The sequence below is a fragment of the Nerophis lumbriciformis genome, linkage group LG09, assembly GCF_033978685.3.
Source record: "Nerophis lumbriciformis linkage group LG09, RoL_Nlum_v2.1, whole genome shotgun sequence".
NCBI classification, from domain to species: domain Eukaryota; kingdom Metazoa; phylum Chordata; class Actinopteri; order Syngnathiformes; family Syngnathidae; genus Nerophis; species Nerophis lumbriciformis.
In genome coordinates, this window is record NC_084556.2 from 26,675,356 (window position 1) to 26,699,668 (window position 24,313).

The 24,313-nt window shown below is 39.6% G+C and overlaps 1 protein-coding gene across 3 annotated transcripts in view; it reads right to left on the reverse strand.

Moving 5' to 3' along the window:
- The window catches only part of LOC133607450 (roundabout homolog 2-like), a 188,918-nt gene extending 174,281 nt beyond the window's left edge, over window positions 1-14,637 (reverse strand). For 2 of the 3 annotated variants that reach the window (XM_072913820.1, XM_061962073.2), the window contains exons 1-2: window positions 14,205-14,637; window positions 8,010-8,336 (exon numbers count right to left, since the gene is read on the reverse strand). In XM_072913820.1, coding sequence (XP_072769921.1) covers window positions 8,010-8,336; window positions 14,205-14,262 — 385 coding nt within the window. In that variant the 5' untranslated portion in view covers window positions 14,263-14,637. The remainder of the gene's footprint in view (window positions 1-8,009; window positions 8,337-14,204) is intronic. The other variant, XM_061962072.2, reaches the window with a different exon arrangement.
- Between the last annotated feature and the right edge of the window lie 9,676 nt (window positions 14,638-24,313).

Below are 24,313 nucleotides of genomic sequence, written 5' to 3' on the forward strand. Positions count from 1 at the left end.
GCAAATGCACCAAGTTGTTGAATTTCAATATTATTGGTTCAATAAATAAAGGTTGTGTATGTTCTCTAAATCTAACATTTTATATTTCTCTAATTGATCTTTTTTGTAACAACGTTAGTGAATGAAGCACACGTTTGTAGTTGTTTCCCCATTTCTCTACACAATAACTCAGATATGGTAACACTAGCGAGCAGTAAAGAATATGAAGTGAGTTTTGGTCCAGAACATATTTTGCTTTATTCCTGACGTGTTTTTTGCTACTTTATGTTGTATGTTTTTACATGAAGTGTACAGTTCATTTTATCATCTATTATTACACTCAAAAATTTATTTTATTTTCCGCTTTCAATATCTACTCCGTTTATTTGTATTTGTGTTTGACTTTCTCTTCTACTGTTACCGAAGAGCATGTTCTGAGATTCAAAGATAGTTTGTTTTTGTCAAACCATATTTTTAATTTATTCATTTCATCTGTTGTTATTTGTATTAATTTCTGTGTGTTCTCTTCTAAACAAAACACAAAAATCTGCAAATAATACTAACTTTAACTCCTTTGTAACTTTACAAATGTTGGTTGTATAAAGATTGAACAATTTTGGTCCCAATATTGATCCCTGAGGTATGCCACAACATATTTTCAGCTTTGTAGAAGTGTGTTCGCCTATCTTCACATATTGCTTCCTGTTGGTTTAGTAGCATCTTACCCAGTTCAAAACCAACCCTTTGATTCCATACCATTGTAATGTGTTTATTAAGATATTATGATTGATTGTGTCAAATGCTTTTGTTGAATCCATAAACACTGCAGCAGCACATTTTTTTTTACTATCTATTGCATTGGTTATCTCTTCCCTTATTTCGATTAGTGCCATTGATGTTGAAATGTTGGCTCTGTATCTGTAATGGTTGTCTGTGAGTGTTACATTTTTTACAGTTCCCTAAATTTCCCCCCGTTTCTTCAAGTTGCATGCTTTCTTGGCGATTTCAGCATTGCGTTTAGTGGGGTGCTTATTCATCTACACATTTGTACCCTTCAGCTTTTTTTCCTGTGTCTGCAATGCCATTTTGGATTTCCTGTTGGCAAGCTTCACAATAATGACTGGCGTGGTGTTGTTGCCTCTTCTAGTCAGTGAGATGCACGCATCAATGGTGTTCCTGTCGGCATCAATTCCCTTTGATTGCAGAAAGTTGGACCACTTGTTGCTCTATTAAAGAAGCGTCCATGTTATGTGGTTCTCCTCTTTTTTCCACTACTCTTGTGTAAGGATTGATGGGTAGCCTTGCAATGATAATGTCATTATGTCGTGTAAACTGATCCATTTCCTCTTTGACGTCTTCCAAAACACTGATATTTCCCAAATTGGTGATATTTTGTTGACTGGCATTGAGCTGTTGTCTTAATGCAGCCATCTCCTCCCTGCAGTTCTTCAATTCAGTGTTATCTTGTTGCATGCCATGCAACTGTTGGCGTGCTGCTGCTATCTCCATTTTAATGTTCTCCACAACACTGCTGTTGTCCCAATGGTTGTTGTCTTGCTGCTTGGCATTTGACTGTTGGCACAATGTTGCATTCTCCTCTTTCAGCTTCTTCCTCCCTTTTTAATGCTTTGTTGTCTTCACTAAGAATATTAATTTCTTCTCTGAACTTTCTGAATTCCGTCATAACATTAAAAGACTATTTTATGTCTCTAATAATCTGTTCTTGGAGATCTGCAACATCTTTTTGTACACCTTTGATAATCTGGACCTGGATATTGTTGACATCGCTTTGTAGAGTTCCTACTAACGCTTTTGAGTCCGGTTTCGTTTCCGGTTCCGGTCCCGGTGTATTGCTCCGTTGACGGCTTCTTGTCGTGCTCATGGTTCTCTGCAGCGAAGTGAAGCATTGGTGTTGTTAGCTTCCACGGGAAAGCGGCGGCTCAATGGTATTTTTTTAACATACTTTGTCAGCCTTTCTTGTAGATCCCTAGTGTGGTCAGAAGCTTTAAAATATGTCCAACTCTTTTGGTTTTGTTGTTTAGCTTTGTGTTGCTAGGCAACCGCTTTAAAATAGCATTTAGCTAGTTAGTCCGCAGCTTTTCGGCACATTCGGTTCGCTTACTTTAGCGAATCTGTGCCTCTCGCCGAGCAGAGTTGAAGTTGAATATTTAGCAAGCTAGCTGTGATCACAATCAGTTGTAAGGAATTTGTTTTTTAGTCAAAACTGTGATGTCCGGAGCAGAACTCTTCCAGTTTACACCCACCCTCACCTATTTTATTTAATAGTTCTGGACCTTCAAATATGTTTAGAGGTAAAAATTCCCCCCAAAAGACACATTGGGCTTGTCTTTTAACAAGTTTTAGCACATTTTGGAATGGTCACTTTTAGCTCCTGCATCAGCCTGCTGACACCCCCATACAGAAGACCGGAGTCAATTTCATATTCTGTAGTATGTGTTTTGGTAGCACCTTCATCCCAAATCACATTATGTCCATGCATAATTTGAAAGAATTAGCAAATATGGGTGCCAGATGAATTGTTGGAGGTTGTAGCAATACAACTAAAAAGGGGTCGGTCTGAAAATACTCCAAATGTGGGAATATGAGGACAGTAAGTCAAATTCACCAACACAAAATTGGACCACCAAGCGAGAGGAGTGTAATCGACAGTGATCATTATAATGATTCTGACTTTTTAGGAAGAAGGATTTTGGTCAGAATTTGGATGGAAAAAATGTTTAAAGACTCAAGCCAAATGCGATCCCGAAAATCAGGAGCATCCTCGAGGGGAAGAAGCAGGGCCGGCCCGTGGCATAGGCCGTATAGGCAAATGCTAAGGGCGCCGTCCAACAGGGGGCGCCACGCCAGTGCCACAAATGTTGGAGGAAAAAATAAAAAATAAATAAATAAAATAAAAGAAAATTGGTACTATTATTTCTAAATACAAAAAAATAATCCCACGTTAATTAAAATGTAAAGTAAAGCCTATTTAATAGAAATATTATTTGTTACAACATTACGCCCCCCCCCCCCCTTCCCCCCGCACGGTGCGCCCCTCCCTTCCCGTATCATGACTCGGACGTCACCACATCAAAAAATCAACACAAGATGTCAAAACGGCCAAAACTGTCAGGTGCCCAGGGAAGAAAAAAGAGAAAAGAAGAGGAGGAGAAACGAGAAAAAGACAGAGGTAGCAGGTAGGTACCGTTAGCCTACATGAAATTATTTGTCTGTTACAGAATGTGATAGTAGCTGGCTTTTTAGCATTAAGCTAATGTTACATGATTCGGCAATTGCTAATCAATAAATAGCTAGTTCTGTTTTAACGTCGGGTTAATATTGTGGAGGGGGCTAAATTGTTATGGAAAATATTAATGTAACGTTAGGTAATTACAGTACTCCCACCTTACATTCATCCGGGACATTTGTATTAGATCTTTTAAGCAGGTGTTTTTTGTTTACATTGTTATTGCCTTCTGGTTAGCTAATGTTTGCCCTGCAGGTAATAGTCACTTTTCCACCCCTTTATATATTAGGTATAGTTGTAAACCGAGTTGTTAAAGTGCACATCAATAATGTTAATTAAGCAATATCACATGAGAGGGAATGCTGTTTTTTAATTTAAGCACTGCTGTGATTCGGTTAAAGATAATCATAACATAACTTTCTCATATAATATATTATACTGTTACTTTGCATTCTGCTATTCAGCATTTCACTGTAATGATGACAATAAATTGAATCTAATCTAATTTGCATATCAGTTAACATCATACATATATCTCTTTGGTTTTTCATCTATATTATATCATTTCATTTTATTCCTGGAATCATATGTTTTTATTATTAAACTGTAATACTCAATGGTGTCACATACTCCTCTCTTCAGATGCACTGTTGAAGTTTCTAAATCCCACCCCTGGGCCATCTACCACATCTACCGCTGCTGCCTCCACTTCAGCAGCACAACCCACCAGTGATGCAGCATTAGCAGCACAACCCACCAGTTTTGCAGCAGCAAAACATACAGCCATCTCTTCACTTGATGAGAGATTTCAGAGCTTTGGAGAGGTGAATGACAAGTTTGGAGTACTCCTCAATTTCCACAACTTACAAAAAGAAGAGCTGCTACAGCCCTGAGTACTACTCTGACCCATGACAGCCAGCTGGACACAGAACTTGCAATGGAAATGCAGAATTTCCCACCATTGCCATCAAAGAACATGACAAACATGGAACTCTTGACCTTCCTGCATGAGAAGAAGCTGGCAGAAATGTACCCCAACATGTGGGTCGCTCTGAAAATCTCTATTAAAAAGCACAAATAGAGAACTCTGTAGGATCCCCTTTTTTTGTAATATAGTTGTTAAAGTCATACTGGTTTGATATCTTGTTTTGTGCAGTGCCTTATTTATATTGTATTTTTAATTTATTTTATGCAACTTGTTGACACGTTTTATTTTGTGTTTATGTATGTAAAAAATACTGTATTTCATATATTCATTTTTTATTTTTTGTATTCATTTATTTATTCTTTTTTTTTTGTAATCTTGTTAACTATTCTGATTGTTAATTTGCTTTCTTTAAGTAAAAAAAAAGGTCAAAGACAAAGCTATTCGGTTTCTTGTGAGTATATACACTTCACTGCCGATGTGGGGGGGCGCCACCTAAAATCTTGCCTAGGGCGCCAGATTGGTTAGGGCCGGGCCTGGGAAGAAGACTGAGTCAGAACTTGCGCAAAAACTGATAAAGAAGGTAACATGCTAGTGTTCAATTGTGCGTCCTTTTCTGCTGATAGTTTTGCTCATAATGTTAAAGGCCTACTCAAACCCACTACTACTGACCACGCAGTCTGATAGTTTATATATAAATGATGAAATCTTAACATTGCAACACATGCCAATACGTACATAGTTAGTTTACTAAAGTGCAATTTTAAATTTCGCGCAACATATCCTGCTGAAAACGTCTCGGTATGATGACATAAGCGCGTGACGTCGCGGATTGTAGAGGACATTTTGGGATAGCATGGTGGCCAGCTATTAAGTCGTCTGTTTTCATCGCAAAATTCCACAGTATTCTGGACATCTGTGTTGGTGAATCTTTTGCAATTTGTTGTCTGGTGGGAAGCGGTGTATTGCGGCCGACTTCAGCAACACAAACACGGCCGGTTTTTCACTGTTTACATTCCCGAAAGATGACAGTCAATCTTTACCATTGGCCTGTGGAGAACTGGGACAACAGAGACTCTTACCAGGAGGACTTTGAGTTGGATACGCAGACACGGTACCGTGAGTACGCTTCCAAACATTTGATCGCTTGCTCGTACGTGCGTGCCGCTATGTGCATGTCACGTACATAACTTTGGGGACTTTGGGAAAATATTTGTGCTGTATGAACTTTGGGGAGGTGAACGGTACTTTGGGCTGTGGGATTGAGTGTGTTGTGCAGGTGTTTGAGTTGTATTGGCGTGTTATATGGACGGGAGGGGGGAGGTGTTTGTTATGCGGGATTAATTTGTGGCATATTAAATATAAGCCTGGTTGTATGTCTTGTGTTTATTTACTGTTTTAGTCATTCCCAGCTGAATATCAGGTCCCACCCGCCTCTCACAGCATCTTCCCTATCTGAATCGCTCCCACTGCCCTCTAGTCCTTCACTCTCACTTTCCTCATCCACGAATCTTTCATCCTCGCTCAAATTAATGGGGAAATCGTCGCTTTCTCGGTCCGAATCGCTCTCGCTACTGGTGGCCATGATTGTAAACAATGTGCGGATGTGAGGAGCTCCACAACCTGTGATGTCACGCTACTCGTCTGCTACTTCCGGTACAGGCAAGGCTTTTTTATCAACGACCAAAAGTTGCGAACTTTATCGTCGATGTTCTCTACTAAATCCTTTCAGCAAAAATATGGCAATATCGCGAAATGATCAAGTATGACACATAGAATGGACCTGCTATCCCCGTTTAAATAAGAAAATCACATTTCAGTAGGCCTTTAACCTTACCAGTTTTGAAGTAAACATGGACCAGTGTGACAAAAACATGCAATAAAGTGATCAAAATAATAAGTGCACATGCCTTTATCCACACTGTATATGCGAGAAAATGGGCTGCAGTTCTGAAGATGACGTGACACCAATACAATTAATTAGTTTTTGGTTATTTACAGATTACTCAAAAAAAAAAAAAAATGTGGGAAAAGACTGCCAGATTCATATTCAGAGGCAAACAATACATCAAGACAACTTACTAGTGAAATTTCAGTTATCTGGACACTGGGTGTCCTTTAAAGGGGAACTGCTCTTTTTTTGGACATGTTGACTGAATTTCATAATCCTTACGAGAGACAAGAACACGTGTGTTTTTAATGCATTCTAACTCCTAAATAAACGTAAATAAAAGTCCGCTTACAATGGAGCGAATGGTAGCCAGGACGTAATTGCGCCTATTGCGTTTATTCTGACTATTAAACCCAATAAATAACCATTCAAAATGCACCTACAATACTTTATTTACATTTCATGACCTGAATATTAAGGACCTACTTTTAGAGGTGCATTAATCAGAGAGACACCTTCCTTATACTAATGTATTGACATCATCAGATGGTGAGGTGCGCTCTCGCCTATGAGCTTATAAAAGTTTATTCAACATTATAAATCATGTCTAGATAGTAGAATAACGTGGACATAAACTGGGAAGTTGGTCGACTTTGACAGCCAATTTAGACTCGGACAGGGTAAATACCCTTTTGTGAGGATTATAAGTCATTCATCTAAAAGGGAAAATATCAACGCCCTAACAGTCAACATCCCAGTGAGAGCAGACATTGTACAGTAAGTGATTGTTTGATTGTGTTTGTTGGCTCTCATGAAGTCTGCCTGAGTTGTAGTCAGTGATGTTGTCGAAGGAAAAAGCGAGCGTCGTGATGCGTCTATGAAATGAATGCTCCACCGTATGCTTAAAATGAGCAAACTATGTAAATATTACATAGTATTATGAATGTACCTGTTATTACATTACATATATACTTATAGCATGAATACACAACCTTGATGGAAGTGTTTAGATGTTTTTTAAGCGATCTATAGGCAGAATAGAGCGACTCCCATATGCTCTGTTACAAGCTGATTTTTTTTGCATGTACAAGTATTTACCAGTTAGAATGCAAAAAAAAGAAAACGTGTTCTTGAGATTTATAGGTACCATTTTTTTTTTTAAGTGCAGTTCCCCTTTGACACATACATTAGCATTATAGCTTAGACACAAATACTTCACTACTGTGCATGTGTTGATGCACAATAGCTGTTACAATGATGTGAGGATAACACAGTGAAATCATATTGAAGAAAATGTATTAAATATTTGTAAGGATTTTACACTTTCCATCTCTTTTACTTCCCTAAGAGAGTGCTAAATGGAGAGCAGGAGAAAGAGTGGGTGTGTGTGTGTTCAAGGAAGTATCTATGGTGTTTGTGTGTGTGCGTCTGAGCGTGAGTGCATCTTGTTCATGGCAAGAAATCAGCTCAGTTTAGCACATAATGGAAATGTGAATAGCCCGGAGCACCTCTCCCACACAGGGAGTGCACTGGCTGGGAGCAGGATGCATCTTTCCAAATCCAAATAGTGAAGTGGAGTTTGCTAGGGTAAAATCTGGGCTCCCGTCTCTCTCCTCCCCTGAAGCAATTCACAGCTTTTGCCCATACATTACTCAAACAGGTCATCCAAACAGGTCTCACTAGCTGGCTGAAAGCATATTCACACACATATGCGCACACATGCCGTGCGCACAAATTCACTCTCACACACACACACACACACAGTTGTTGGTTCAGTAAATAGGTGACGTTGCACATATTATGACGGATGACACATAAGGATGCCAAAGCTAGAAAATGTTATGCTTAATTTACCATAAATGCTACCTTTTTAGCAGTCACAGTTACATGACCACAATCTCACTTTGCTGTTACTGTTGTCATGCAAAATTGGCTATTAAGCCCAGAGGAGGAAATGTCAAACTCACGTGCTACTTCTAGAGATGCGTTACGGCTCACGGCCTCTCCCAGATAGTTGCGGGCCACGCACACGTAGCTGCCGTCATCGGGCTTGCTCCTCCGTCCGTGGACAATGCGCAGGAAGAAGAGGGAGCCACTGGGCAGCAGCATGCGGTGCGAGCGGGGAGTGTCGCGGTCCGTCTCAACACGCTCCCCATCCTTGTACCATTCCACCGTAGGGGCTGGACGGCCCTCGGCCTTACAGTTGAGAGTGGCTGGTTCCCCTTTGGACACAATGAGGTCAGAGGGGTGCTCGACGATGCGGGGAGGAGAGTCTTCCTGGCGAAGACGAGACCCTAGAGAGAAGAATGTACAGATTGTCCCAATATAGTAATCATCGATTTTTCTTCTTTACTAATGTGGAGGTATACTTGCTGTAAAAACTAAAAAACAATAACGAGAGATGTCTCGATCGTGGGATCGGATAGGGGGCCAATATTTGCCGTTTTTAACTGATCGGTGATCGGCTGATGAGCCCAGACAATCTTAACCATGTCATGATCCGTGGACCGGATCATGTTTTGTTTAGTCATGTTCTGTTTAGTTTTGGACTCCCTTTGTTCCTGTTTTGTGCACCCCTGGGTTTGTTTTGGTTACCATGGGTGCTGATTGGTTTCACCTGCCTCTGATTAGTGTTCGTCACGCTCACCTGCTGCCGGGCACTAATCAGAGAGCTGTTTACTGACGTTGTGCGCCACACTCGGTCTGGCTTTGTTGTTTGCTGTATGCAACTGCTACGTTTGGCTATTCCTGCTTCCTTGTTTATGATTCCTGTGCTAAGTGGTTACCTTAGCTTGTGCGTGCGATCGGCACACATCCTTTTGTTTGTTTCCTGCATGTTTGTACTGTGTATGATTTATGGACAATAAATCATATCCTACCTGCAAGCTTCGTCCGGAGTTATCCGTTTGCATCCTGAGAGAACGACCACGCAGTAAGATGCAACCCCCACATAACATACCACAGCTGTGTCCCAGTGTTTACGTGGCTAAAGATTGTACTCAATGGAAAGATTCCTTCAAAAGAGATGCACGCTAAGGAAACCACAATTACAGTTATGAATTCCTTGTTACACATGTGCTGGAGTTGCATGAATTCCAGGAGGGTGCGTGTCTTACCAGAACACCGGCTCCAATTTGAGAGCCAGCTGCAACAAATGTGTCGTCTATCCACAGTGCAAAGCCGCTTCTAAGATACTAATCTTCACCACCATGATGAAATACAAGAGAGCTATGCAACCATAAGCCTACATAAGTACATGCAATTGGTTGCATGGCACAAAGCATCATTTGGGTACAGTCCTTTAGAGGAAAGTTAATTAGTGTCAGGTTCTTATTGGCTGCACAGTGTTCTCACACAAAGACGTTAATGTTTGATTTCACGTGCAGGAGCTGATGAGTCATTACATCTCATTGGCTTTTTCATTAACGGGTTCTATCAAACACTGACATTATCAAAGATGTTGTTGCAGTAAGTGTACAACAGGGAGCGCTACATTAAATGGTTCACTTGCTACTGTAATAATGTGTTCCTTTGAGTTTATTCTCAACTTTCATTCATTTAGAAAATATTTCACATGCAAGTGCATTACATTTTTTGGAGTCATATCCCAGTAACATGCGTGTTTAATAACATACAGCGTACTTGATCAAGTGAACACATCTGCACGTGTGTATGACCGTTCCCAAATCTCCCCCTGCAAATGTCAGAGTTATGACCCAAATGTAGATGCACTCTGTTTGTTTACAGATGTGAAAGCATAACAATCCTCATCTTGTTCGTTGTGTATGAGCACGTTATAATGCGTGTGTTAAAAGGTTTTGCTTTTCTGTGACACGCATGGAATACAACTGTACCAATAGTGTGATTTTACATGCAGCCGTTCAAGCAGACTTTTCGGAAAATATCTCAACATACAGTACTGTAGGTTTTCCTTGTTGAACCTCAAAACTTGCTTCAGTGTTTTTGGTTAACGGCTTCTACATGGCAACAAAGTAACCTCTAATGGACGTATATCCATTATCAGTTGAGTTTTGCTATCTGTTATGAATTTTAAGTCACTCTGTAAACTATTTTACTATTATGATTGTACAGTAGGTGGCACACCAGTAGAGTCGTCTACTGAAAGTCATTAGTTGCCTTGAGCGTTCTCGGTAAGTGTTATACATTCCTAATGTGATCCAAACCACTCGCTTATTGAACTTTGACAGAAAAACTGTATTCTACCATTTTTTATGACGTTGTCTTTTATAACTGACATATTTAAATGAAGGAACAAAATATTTCCTGTGGTTGTAGCCCCAAACAACTTCCGAGAGCAGTGATTCTCAAACTGTGGTAAAAACACTGTAGTTTAATCAAGTGATTCTTTGGCGTACCACGAGATAGAGCCACTAGTGGACTGGTAGCCAAATAATCACTTAATTAGATATTATAATGACCTGACTCGAGCCGCTATCAAAGGTTCACACCCTTTAATAGAAGTCGTTACAATCCGACTACTGGAGGCCATGGTCAAAAAAAAAATAAAAAAAATAAGACACAAACAGAACCGTCTTACTCTTTCATTTCTATCACTCAACACATGTGGGAACCAAATGTTCTCCATTTTGATTTGTTTTCAAGTACATTAAGTACAGGAATTTGTTTTACTTAACATTTACAGTGGTGGTCAAAAGTTTACATACACTTGTAAAGGACATAATGTCATGGCTGTCTTGAGTTTCCAATCATTTTTACAACTCTTATTTTTTTATGATAGAGTGATTGGAGCACATACTTGTTGGTCACAAAAAAACATTCATGAAGTTTGGTTCTTTTATGAATTTATTATGGGTCTACTGAAAATGTGACCAAATCTGCTGGGTCAAAAGTATACATACAGCAATGTTAATATTTGGTTACATGTCCCTTGGCAAGTTTCACTGCAATAAGGCGCTTTTGGTAGCCATCCACAAGCTTCTGGCAAGCCTCTGGTTGAATTTCTGACCACTCTTCTTGACAGAATTGGTGCAGTTCAGCTAAATTTGTTGGTTTTCTGACATGGACTAGTTTCTTCAGCATTGTCCACATGTTCTCAATGGGGTTCAAGTCAGGACTTTGGGAAGGCCATTCTAAAACCTCAATTCTAGCTTGTATAAGCCATTCCTTAACCATTTCCGACGTGTGTCTGGGGTCATTGTCCTGTTGGAACACCCAACTGCGCCCAAGACGCAACCTCTGGGCTGAAAAGTTTATGTTGTCCTGAAGAATTTGGTGATAATCCTAATTTTTCATTGTCCCATTTACTCTCTGTAAAGCACCAGTTCCATTGGCAGCAAAACAGGGCCAGAGCATAACACTACCACCATGCTTGACGGTAGGAATGGTGTTCCTGAGATTAAAGGCCTCATCTTTTCTCCTCTAAACATATTGCTGGGTATTGTGGCCAAACAGCTACATTTTTGTTTCATTTGACCACAGAACTTTCCTCCAGAAGGTCTTATCTTTGTCCATGTGATCAGCAGCAAACTTTAGACAAGCCTTAAGGTGTCGCTTCTGGAGCAAGGCCTTTCCTCTTGCATGGTAGCCTCTCAGTCCATGGCAATGCAAAACACGCTTGACTGTTGACACTGACACCTGTGTTCCAGCAGCTTCCAATTCATCGCAGACCTACTTTTTGGTGGTTCTCGGTTGACTCTTGATCATCCTGACCAATTTTATCTCAGCAGCATGTGATAGCTTGTGTTTTCTTCCTGATCATGGCAGTGACAAAACTGTGCCATGCACTTTATACTTACAAACAATTGTCTGCACGGTTGCTCTTAGGACCTTCAGCTGCTTTGAAATGCTCCAGGTGACTTTCCTGACTTGTTCAAGTCAATGATTCGTTTTTTCAGTTCTGTGCTGAGTTCCTTTGACTTTCCCATTGTCGCGTTTGTAACCGAGTCTAATGACTGCATCACATGAGCCCAATTTAAATTGGCTCAGAGAGGTCAACAGGTGTCGTCAATCATAATCACTCACATGAAGTTAAGAGGCCATGCTATGAAGCTAATTTGATTTGATTGTAACTTTTCTACATTACCAAAATTGATAATGTATGTTTCTGTATGTATACTTTTGACCAAGCATATTTAGGCACATTTTCAGTACACCCATAATAAATTAATAAAAGAACCAAACTTAATGAATGTTTGTTGTGACATACAAGTGTGTGCTCCAATCACTCTATCACAAAAAAAAGAGTTGTAAAAATTATTGGAAACACAAGACAGCCATGACATTATATCCTTCACAAGTGTATGTAAACGTTTGACCACGACTGGTAAGTAGAGAACAGTTTTATTTATCTTTAAGTACATTTTAATTTTATCTTAATTCAACATTTATTTTAGTAATTTTTTTATTTAACTTTATGTGCAATACATTTTTGATTAATTATTTAGATACGTTGTTTTATTTTCTTATAATCAAACACAGTGTTACTGTTCAAACTGCATGTAGTGTTACAGGGGCCAAACATATTAAATATAGTTGTAAATAAAACCTCTGTTTTGTTTTTTAATGAATATTTGGGCCTACTACTGGCCGTGGTGGTACCTCAAAATTGTAATGCACCAATGGTCACTTAGCTGAGGTTGAAAGGTCGAAACAATGGCATCAATTTGTCACTGGAACTGATTAGGTTTCCATTAATCTCGAAGGAGAACATTGTCTTAAAATCCAAACAATTTAGAGTAAGAAGAGATTATTGGAATGAATTGTTCTTCACTTTGAAATTTGGTTAATAGTGCTTTTGTTGTTATTCACAGATGCAGTCCATACATGTCTCACTTTAAAGCAGAGTAATCTCGGAAAGCTCTTTGGTTATTCTTTGCAAAGGCTGGTAGGTCTGTAATGTGATATATTTCCTTTTAGGAGATGAGTCTGAGTCTAACACACACATTCTAATGTTTGTTGCTGCATGCCATATCAGTTTGTCTGAAGGTAAACTCAAGGTTCATGTTATTAATGACCATGTTTACATCATGGTTGCATCTTGTTCAGTAGCTTGATCCACTAAGCTTGGTTACCTTGATAGCGCTGCATGAAAAGAGATCTAGTCTGAGTCATTTTGTGTCCCTCGAGGTACAAACTTCACTAAAGCACCCCCAAAGGCCTAATTATCACATTTCAAGGTAATTGGTTGTACGTTCTTCATGGCCGAGAAGGTACATTCTCAAGTGTTAGTACAAAATCAGAGTTTGATATTGTGCAAATGTACTATTGAAGCACATTCTGTTTTCCAATACCCCCTTGCAGAAACTTTCTTCGTGAGAAGGGAAACTGAGGATAAGGAACTATCCATGGTTCTGAAAAACAGTGTTTAGGTATTGCAGGAAAAACTAAGGTCAGGGACATTTTAAGGCTCTTAAGATAAAAATATGTGGAGTCCCTTTATAGTTTTTTTTTTTTTTTAAGGTAGGTATGGTAAACCAAATGTCAAAATAGTACTTCTGATGTGAAATCAAATAAAAACATGCGTTGTCTGTGTTTGACAAACATTACTATGCACTGTATACAGTCAATGCAGTCCTCCAAAATGAACAGTTAGCTATAGGATTTTTGTCCACAGTGTGTCAAATGTAGTGTGTTGTGAACAAAACAGAAACAATTACTTCATAGACTATGTTGCTTTAGATCGTGCACATGCACTACTTCCAAAAACTGCAAAAGGTGAAAGAGCCACCCTCAGTCACTTTGTGTGCAATCAATTTATACTGCAAAGCTTACTGGTGTATATACAATGAAATGACCCTTTAATTTGAGTAACCTGTAGAATTTTCCAGACGAAGCACCTTCTCCACACCACATTAGACATTATTACTGCAGGACATAAACTGCATCATCTTCCTGGGGCAAATTAATTGTCGGGTCACAAATATGGCCCATGGTGAAACCATATTGGTGAAAGTTGTGCACATCTCTATAATTGCATGGTTTGCAACACTTCACACTATTTATGCAAGGGAGTTCCTTTGTTCATTGAATGCAGTTTTTGAGTAAATGTGCAAGGAGCACATTAAAAAAATAACTAGGTAAGGTGCGTTCAATGACAGTTAGTCCACTTAAAATGAAGGACACTTTGTGGAGATAAATGAGGGAGACATATTGCATGAATGTTAAAATAAATGTTGGCTTACCAGTGCTTATTTTGGTGTATAGAAGTCCACAGAGAAGCAAATACTGTAGAGGACCCATTCTGGCATATTGGCCCCTTCAGCTACGGCGACGCACGAATTCCTCCTCCTCCAGCGGGGAAAAAAGGCGATCAATTCATCAATCAACTCAAGTGAAAAATGTCTTACAGTTTCAAGTTAGTCACCCAAAGCCACCGAGGCAGTGGAAAACATCCGGCAGCAATGTTCACATTCATCCTCTCCAATAAAAGCGCACCAGCGAGCGTGTTTGCTCTTTTTTCCCCTACAGTCACCAAACGTCAAGCAGCGGAGCCCGACGCAGTCCACTTACATGACCGGGACTCCGTGTCCATTCTTCCCCGCCAACACTAGATACTTAGAATGGGTCCCAGGGAAAGAAAGCGCACCCATCGCCATGCGGGACAAGTGTTGGGACGAGAAGTGGTGATGTTGTGCGAGAGGTGAGACGCGGCTCCGGTGCAGCAGCAAGCGCGGCCCCTCCTTCTCCACGCTTCAACACTGCCGTGGGAGAGGACAACACATTAAACACGTCGGATTCTTTTCTTGTTGAATTGTGACAAAAGCAAAACAAAAAAAACTCTCCTTTTTCCCACGGGAACTTGAACGCACCACTCGCTTAATTACATCTGTAGATGTAAATGAGTTTGATGTAAGATACATCGAGAAGATGATTTTATGTATCATGCTGACTTTTTTTCAGATATTTTTTTGAGAAAATAAAATACATTTGGAAAATGAGCTGAGATTGTGCAAATGTTGAAGTTAGACATTGATTGCATCACCGCATACCATATCAATCCAAGATGCATTCTTGCCAACCTTGAGACCTCCAAATTCGGGAGATTTGGGAGGGTTGAGGTGGGCAGGGTCGGGGTGGGCGGGGCCGGGGTTAAGGGGAGAGGAGTATATTTATAGATAGAATTCACTGAAATTTAAGTATTTCTTACATATATATATATATATATATATATATATATATATATATATATATATATATATATATATATATATATATATATATATATATATATATATATATATATAAATAAAATAAATACTTGAATTTCAGTGAATTCTAGAATTCACTGAAATTTAAGTATTTCTTACATATATATATATATATATATATATATATATATATATATATATATATATCTATATATATATATATATATATATATATATATATATATATATATATATAATAAATACTTGAATTTCAGTGAATTCTAGCTATGTATATATGTATATATATATATATATATATATATATATATATATATATATATGTATTTTATTATATATATACATACGAATAAATTAAATACTTGAATTTCAGTATTAATTTATTTACACATAACACTCCTCTCTACTCATTGTTGTATTTGAAAGTGCAATGCTTTGCAGCCAGTAGCACAGCCTTTGAAGGAGCATAGGTATGAGCAGTGTAATATTCTGGGTTGGAGTCAATAACCAGGCGAGGTGACGAAGTTACGTCTCTTTACTTCATACTTCAGAACCGACTCCCACACTTGCCCCACGTAAACCGTTGGCCAACCAAAAAGTACCCACAGAACACTATACGGTATAGTGTTCTGTGGTTACTTTTTGGTTGGCCAAGCACACGTAACGACAGGCTGTCTTCACTCAGGTCCGCACGGACCTGGAGGTGGCGTGCCTTAAGTCCAGCTGGAAATCGGGAGAAATTCGGGAGAATGGTTGTCCGGGAGATTTTCGGGAGAGGCACTGAAATTCGGGAGTCTCCCGGAAAATTCGGGAGGGTTGGCAAGTATGATTCAGATGGACATTAAAATCCCTTATAATAATTATATTATCTGCATGCGTCACTCGATCAGCGACAAACGCTGAAAATTCACTGATAAAGTCCAAATAGGGCCCAGGGGACGATAGATAAAAGCCAAATAGAGACCTCACAGGAAGCACCTCAAATGATTTATTATTTATTATTATTTATTACTTAGGTTAGGGGTAAGGTTAAGGTTTCCATTGGACATTAGTGGTAGACAGTAAATTGAGGTACTACTGTATGCATGAGACAGTCGGGATTGGCAGCCTGAACATCAGTCATCTTATTCAGCCAGATGTAATGGCCTTATTATAAAAATGACTAAGACCATAAACATAAATATAAACTGTTTCAGGCATATTAGATCTTGTTTATCTGTTCAAGCTGCACAAGTTTACATTCATGCAATGATTTTATCCCATCTGTCTTATTGTGCCATCATCTGGGAACAGGCTACAAAATGTGTATTGATGCCTCTGTTGTCGTTATAAAAATAAACACTAAAGATATTTGACCAAAAACCAATGAAGCATCATCACTGCCATATTACCCAAAAATATAACATGATGAGTTTTGATAATTCTATACATTTCTAATATTTAAAAACAATTTTGATGTGTCTTAGTGGATTAGCCCCTGGTGTGATGTGTAAAGCAATACAAAGATACAGTAGTGAAGGTGTGCACACTCCAGCTGCAGTCGGTTGAAGATGTAGAGTGAAAAGGTGCCAGACGACTCTTGGTCAGTCTGTGTTCTCAGTGAAGGCCTCACATTTGTGGAAGTCTTTGCCACTGGAGTTAAAGTCACAGTCAAACATTAAACCTTTCTCCACACTGGATGTAGTATGGACAAATGGGGCCAATTATTTTTAATGTATTTTTTATTTTGTGCTTGTCTTAATCTTTTTGTATGTGTTTGTCACTTTTCTCAACTTTTCTTTAAAAGCCTAACCAGGGACGAGGTTTGCAAATTAGCCTGTGGCTAGAAGTTTTTTGTACTTTGATCGGGTTACCTGTCTAACTGCCCCTGTCAAAGAAATAAAGAAGTAACAAAACATGTTTTAATAATCTGCCGCATATTGTAACACAATTCTTCAACACATTTTGTAATCCATATTGCAAAATGGCAGTTGGTATAGGCTCCAGCACCCCCCGCGACCCTGAAAGGGACAAGCGGTAGAAAACGGTTGGATGGATGGATATTGCAAAATGTGTTGCAACATTACAGTACACTGGTCATGTTCATGTCATTAGTGCAGCTTTTGTCTCTGGCTTGCTATTAATTAAAAAATGCCTTCAATAATTTAATTTCAAAACGTTGTCGATAATTACTAAATTACATGACATGATTAGGTAAAAATGTTATACATTTTTGCATATTGCATCATTATGCGTTGTAATGCTGTCTGAATGGGTATTTTACAAAGTTTAAGTTCTAAAGAAGGGATTCATATGTCCCCATTCCTGGGTGGATCTCATGTGAGAAGAAGGTGAGCGGGTAATCATTTTGCAATGCAGTCTGCTGAAAATGATGGCAAGTGCCACTCTACATAGCAACTGACGCTGCGGTCAAAATTGGAATTGCCACAAAACACATTTTAAGATATTCAATACTCAACTGCCGTCTGGCAGCTAAAGTGGATAGTCAACACCCCCACCCCCAACGATTTGTCACGTTTCTTGTATCAGGTAAACTGTGACGAATGGGGCTGTATGAATCCCATTTCTACTGTAACTTTAACAAAGATGAATATTTATTGGTTAAACCAGTTCACTTAAACCACTTTTGTAAGCATATGCTAGCCGTTGGTGGAGTTATTGTATTTTTTTTAGTAATTTGGAAAATATATTTACCAAATTAAGCAAAATCATATATTCTGGATTTTTGCTTTGTGATGTAATCTTTTTCTAGAAAGAGCCATCAAAGATGTACAGCTAAATGAATGACACTTCTGCATTGCAGACTGCCCGAGGTGCTAATCCTTCTCAGTTGTCAATACCGCTCATTGTTGTCAATAGCGATATAAAGGGAGCGTCACCCGCAGACCAGACTGAGATGGGCTGTTTCAACTGCTATTGATCAAGAAGCTGGAATTAAACCATTTTTGGCACAGTATGGCAGTGGATCGAATAATAATTACAGACAATAGCTGAATTGAGTCTGCATTTGACTGAGCGGAAAAGGGTCAAGGAAAGTGAATTTAAGAGATTTCATCCATCAGGGAATTATGTGTTCAACAGCCTTCTCCTCCAAGATGGCAACAGCTCACTTTGTGGTGTGCTGGAATCCTCTTAGCACTCAATAGCTTTTGAGCCATGCATCAACAGTTCAAGCCTTTGCTAAAGTGCAGGGTACAGATAAGTGGCATGTTCTGCACTAAACAAAATATGTTGTCCCTTGCAAGGACTGTAACTTCTGTTTGACCTTAACCCAAAACCCATTTTGTTTTCTCAGTAAAAGGAGGATGATAAATAGGCTTCTTGAGAAACGAATGGCCTCACAAAATCAATCAAGGGGAACTTTGATAATTTACAGAGAGAAATTCAAGAGGATGAGTCGCGTTAATTGTGCCAATGACATACTACTCAGCAATTCTGCAATCTGTTATTAGCACTTATTGTAATCACTGTATCAATCTGTTAATCTCATACGTCCCTCTTCATCAATAGGAGAATGCTAATAGGCATTTAAGGAAAATGTAAAGGAGTTAAAGGGAACATTGTAATGTTATGGGCTAAATGTGAAGAAAGGTCAGTATGAATTAGAATAGGAGAAGACGGGGAAAAGAACAAGAACTTGTTGTAAAATGTCGGTCATTTGGACGCTATGGGTCCTTTCAAAGGGGAAATGCACTTTTTTTGGAATTTTGCCTTTTATTCACAGTCCCTATGTAAAACAAGAACACATGCTTTTTGTCAAAACGTGGATCTTGGGTTTGTTTTCCCGGAATGCAAAGGAAAGTTGGCGCGGGCAAGGCGTGAATGTAAGTACATCTTTTATTTTAAACACTAACAGACTACAAAAAAGGAAGCAAGGAAGGAAACGGGTGCTAGCCGTGATGCTAGCCTTGGAGCTGTGACAGGAACTTGGCGTGGAGTGGCTTGACGTGGTGCAGATACTGGCGCTAGCCATGGTGCAGCGACAGGTGCTAGCCGTGGAGCAGCCAGCCATGGTGCTGCTACTGGCGCCGGCCTTGGCGCTGGTGGTAGCCTTGGCGCTGGAGCTAGCCTTGGAACAGGTGCAGGTGGAGGTGGCCTAGCTGGTAGTTGCGGAGGTGGCCTAGCTGGTAGTTGCGGCTTGGCAGACCGAAAGACTGGTGGTGGCGGCCGGGCCGGAGGTTGCGGCTTCGCAGGCCGAAAGACCGGTGGCGGCGGCCGGGCTGGCGGCTGTGGCTTGGCAGGCCGAAGAACTGGTGGTGGCGGCCGTGCTAGAGGCTGTGGCTTGGCATGACGCTGAGCGACCCCACCTGAACAGTTCCCAGCCCTAGCCCCCCCCCCCTCAAGGAGCGGATACCAGACGCGCTCCTCGCTGTCTGGAACCGTTTTTTGGGCTAGGTGGAGAAAGGTCAGGAGGGGGGCAGAATCCTCCCCTTTAAATTGTCCAAAAAGTATTTTCTTTTCTACCTGGGATTGAGTGGGTGAAAAAAAAAGAGGAATTTTGGGACGTGGGCGGGGCTTGAGTCCTGGGGGGCGGGGCATGAAATTCAGATGGCTGTGACTGATTAGCTCTAATGTTAAAGATCATGTTTTGATAGTGTTTTATCATGGTCCTTGAGTCTTTCGTTGGAGGTGGCTGATCAAAAGAAAAAGCATTGAAAAAAAAATCCTGGTCTGTGATGTTATCAGGGCGAAGCCGGGCTGCCTGTTGCTTGCTTCCGCCCGGAGGGGGAGGAGCTTGTGGGAGTGACGCGTCCTGCCGGCTCGGAGAAGCTCTACCTGACGTCTTCCGCTTTTGCCGGCGCTTCCGGGAATGGAGCGACGCGCCAACGTCGTGGGGCCACACAGAGTTTATTGGCACCAGTTTTCCATTTGGCCCCCACATCCGGTCTCTGTGCTCCACGGAGGAATGACGCAGCGTCTCTTCCTCCATCGCGCGCAGGACCGCCCACGCTCCCTCGTCCAACTTGTCCACTTCGTCCAACTTTCATGCGGAAAAACGTTTATGCTGGTGACATTCTGTCAAAACGTGGATCTTGGGGTTTATTTTCCCGGAATGCAAAGGAAAGTTGGCGCGGGCAAGGCGTGAATGTAAGTACATCTTTTATTTTAAACACTAACAGACTACAAAAAAGGAAGCAAGCAAAAGGCGCGCTCAATGGCGGAGAACAAACTTGACTAATGAAACAAAACTTGCACAATGGCAGAAACTATGAACAATAAACAAAAACTTACTTGGCATGGAACTATGGTAGCATGAAGACAAACAGAGGTAGCAGGGGTGTCAGAAGTAGCATGGTATGATAGGATACATAGGATAATGTCACCAGGACGATCAAGAGAAACGGACAGGCTTAAATAGCAGTGACATGATTAGTGACAGGTGTGCGAGTGCAAAGCGTGAGACAGGTGCGTGACGTGACAGGTGAAAACTAATGGGTTGCTATGGTGACAAAACAAACAAGAGTCCACAAAGAGACCAAAAACAACACCGAACATGACTAAAACAAAAACATGATCAACAGACATGACACTTTTCTTTTTTTATGCATTCTAATTTGTAATATATGGCAACTACAAAGTGGCTAACAATGCAGATAATGGTAGTCTCTATTGTGCTCATAAAGCAATAAATACATTCCCTAGTAATATTTTTTTAAGGAATAATTATGTTAATAGTTCATTACTTTTTGGGGAAACTAACAAATAAGAACAATTAATTACTTTTTTATTGTAATTGTCCTAACACTGGTTAAAAATGCTTAATTGTGTGTAATCCAATTATATTTGTACTATTTGCTAAATACAAAACATTGGTTTTCTGTTATGCATTAGAATAGAATAGAATAAAAACCCTTTGTCATCAAACATGAGAGCAAGACACAATTACAGGTGGCTACTCTGTTAGGTGCAGTTAAAATACAGGACACACACCAAATTATGTCTGTACTACAGTGTATTGATTCACGTAAAATCAAACAGTCACATCCGGTTGCAGACTCATACGGCTCAAACGCTTGACGGGCAAAGTTGGACTGTCTCTAGATAATGCTGCAATTTTCCATGCCAACAAAGCATTACAGGTATACGTCTCATATAAAATACTCAAACATGAAGTAAGGCTCCACTTTTCAAAAATGCATTACCTCAATGCTAATTGGACTGGGCGTAGACATACGACTTGGCATTAGTGATTTTTCATAGTGATTTGAACACCTCCAAATGTGGGAATACACACTACAGCTAAAATGCACTTTAGAATCAAAACAGCTGGTGTGTGATAAATAAAATATTACAGTCTAAACACTTTTTATGGTGCAACAAAAGACTAGATTATGTTGCGTTTGGGTCAAATGGTGGCGGAGGTCATGTTTCTGAGGCCAAAGGCAGCTTGAAGGTTAGATTATGATTTACTCCACTCACATAGGACACAAATCAAACCAGCAAACCACTGTAACATGTGAGATGCTTGAGACTAGCTTTAGTTGAGCAAAGCAATGAAACAATATTTTGCATGGAAACTGAAAATAGTAAAGGAGTAACATAAAGCCAAACACAAACTTTCGCGTGTAGTGAACAAGACTGCCAGAAAGTGTCAATGCAGGCGGCCACATTAATCATGTTTGTGAGCTCCAATGCTGCTAGCAACAGTAACGTAACCAAGGTTGGCAAGGAGTGCTGGAACATAACTTAACACAAAACCTGAGAGAACAACAAACAGAAAACAATACATGACCTGGCGTTAACAGGCGGTGACAAGATTCAGCTTCATGGGAAAGACCCTGACTAGGAAACACATGTCTTGGAATTGCAACTGCATGCTAAGTTTACTCTATAATACTTGCAAATGAGTATCAGAAGTGTAAGAAAACAAGATATAACAACTCAACATCAGAGGTATCATTATCAACTCACTAATAATTGATACAAATAAATAGATTTTGTTGTTAAACAAAATAACATTTATGAATACATGAACACACAGTGAAGTTCCAAAAAGTGTTACCACTGAGTACAGGTATCAATTCCCAGGTACCAGGAATTGGTACTGTATCGATTGAAATCTGAAAGATAACCATTCCTATGGATTAAAACATGTCCTGCGAATGAAATGTCTGACTTTCTCCCCCACAATGTTTTGGAGCCACTTTAGATTAATCTTCTGGGACATAAAACAATATTGGCCGATGTTGCAGAAATCTAGTTTTAAGGGACAAACGGTAGAAAATGGATGGATGGATGGGTTTTTATGTACAAATGTATATTAAATATTTAGATGCATCCAGACATCCATTTTCTACCGGTTGTTCCTTTTGGGGTCGTGGAGTGGCTGAAACGTTTCCCAGTTGCACTTGGGCAGAAGGCAGGTTATGCATACATATTCTAATGTAAAAAAAAAATCCATACAGCATATCAACAATATAATGAAAATTCCATGAGACATACATTACTGCAGGTACAGTACATTAAGTAATGCATATTTAGACGCCCTCTGCATTATTTCTATATGCACAATTTAATAATAAAATATTTCTTGCAAACTCAACTTATGTTTTGCAAAGCTACGCAGAACATCTTTGCCCGAATCACAAGCATCTCCCTGATGATCGACTGAGAACAAGAATAATACATCTGGAACAAGTACCCTCATAAGATTTAATTTAGCATTAAAATGTATGAATCCAGATGAAAATTCCATGTCAGAATTAAGAATGCATGATGGCATTTCATTTCCAACATCAGGTTGAAATAATGTCTGTTGAGTGATGTGATTTGATGCGCATCTTGGAGGTTGACTAAGATAAGACTCCCTCATCCGTCATCACCAGTGGACATGTTTCCAGGCAACGTGGGATTCTGCCTCACACACAAACCAAATTCAAAAGGGCTCTTGATTCCTCTCATCAATCCAGCTCAGTCTCGCTCTCAGCGTTGATCGCACATAGGAGACCATGTCAAGGTCATAAGTTGTGTCTGCACCATTACCTACTCATAACTGTGTTTGTCCAAGCCAGGAACGCTGAAGAAAACAGATGGTGCGTCTGTGTGTGTGTGACAGTGTGAACAGCATCAAGTATGCTCAACCACGCTGAGAGCAGACAGAGATGAAGTGTGTCCTGACCACAAAGCCCAGACCTAAACACAAGAGACAAAGTGCTGTGTAACAGCTTAGAGCGATCAGACCAGTGAATACCTGCAAAAAATCAAAACAATCTATAAATCTGATCATCTTTTGACTTATAAAGTCAGATACATTGTTATTAAAATTGTCTCAGCTAAGGTTTTGGTTGCCTTAGCAGACATTTGTATTGGAACTTCTGAGAATATTTTCCCATATATCGTGCTATACTTGCAGTATGTCACTAGCTCAAAAGGATTATTTTTCTAAACCAAAATAATAAAAAGGATCACCAGTGGCTAAAATATGTTACCAATAGTGGTTTACGAAAATACATTTTACCAAAAAAATTCTCTATTTTTCACAATAACAAATGAAATTGTTGTGCGGGCCGGATAAAATGGCTGTAAATCAACACACAAGTGCACACACAAGCTTTTTAAAGTAAGGATAACTAGTTAAGGTGGGTATCACCCACATTATTCATTAACAAATTGCACCTTTGTTATACAGTTCATTACTGAGACCTCATTAATAGAATGCATTGAACTGAACTATTTTTCTCAGGGTGCCACATTACCACAAAAAGTAAGCAATAACTTAACTGTACACAACTAAGAACGACAACACTTTACTATAAACCCTGTCTTGTACAAAAAAACACAGTAAAGCTTTTTGAGATGGGTACCATTCACTTCTGAACCGATACTGTACCAATTCTTGGTACCTAAGAATCGATACAGATGCTTAACGATACCAATTTTCGGTACCTTTGTGTGTTAATAAATGTTGTTTGATAATAAAATTTTATTTTCATAATGTAACATTCAAAAATTAGCTGATTATAATAATTGTGCTGTCAACTTGTTATGTTGCTGAATTTATATTTGAGTCTTATTTGCAATGCAGTTGCACTTCCAAAAGATTAGATGGCAGTACTGTATAGGCCATACACGGCGTGTTGTCTAACTCGGAAGTCACTTTTTCCAGGAAGCTAAATGTGCTATGT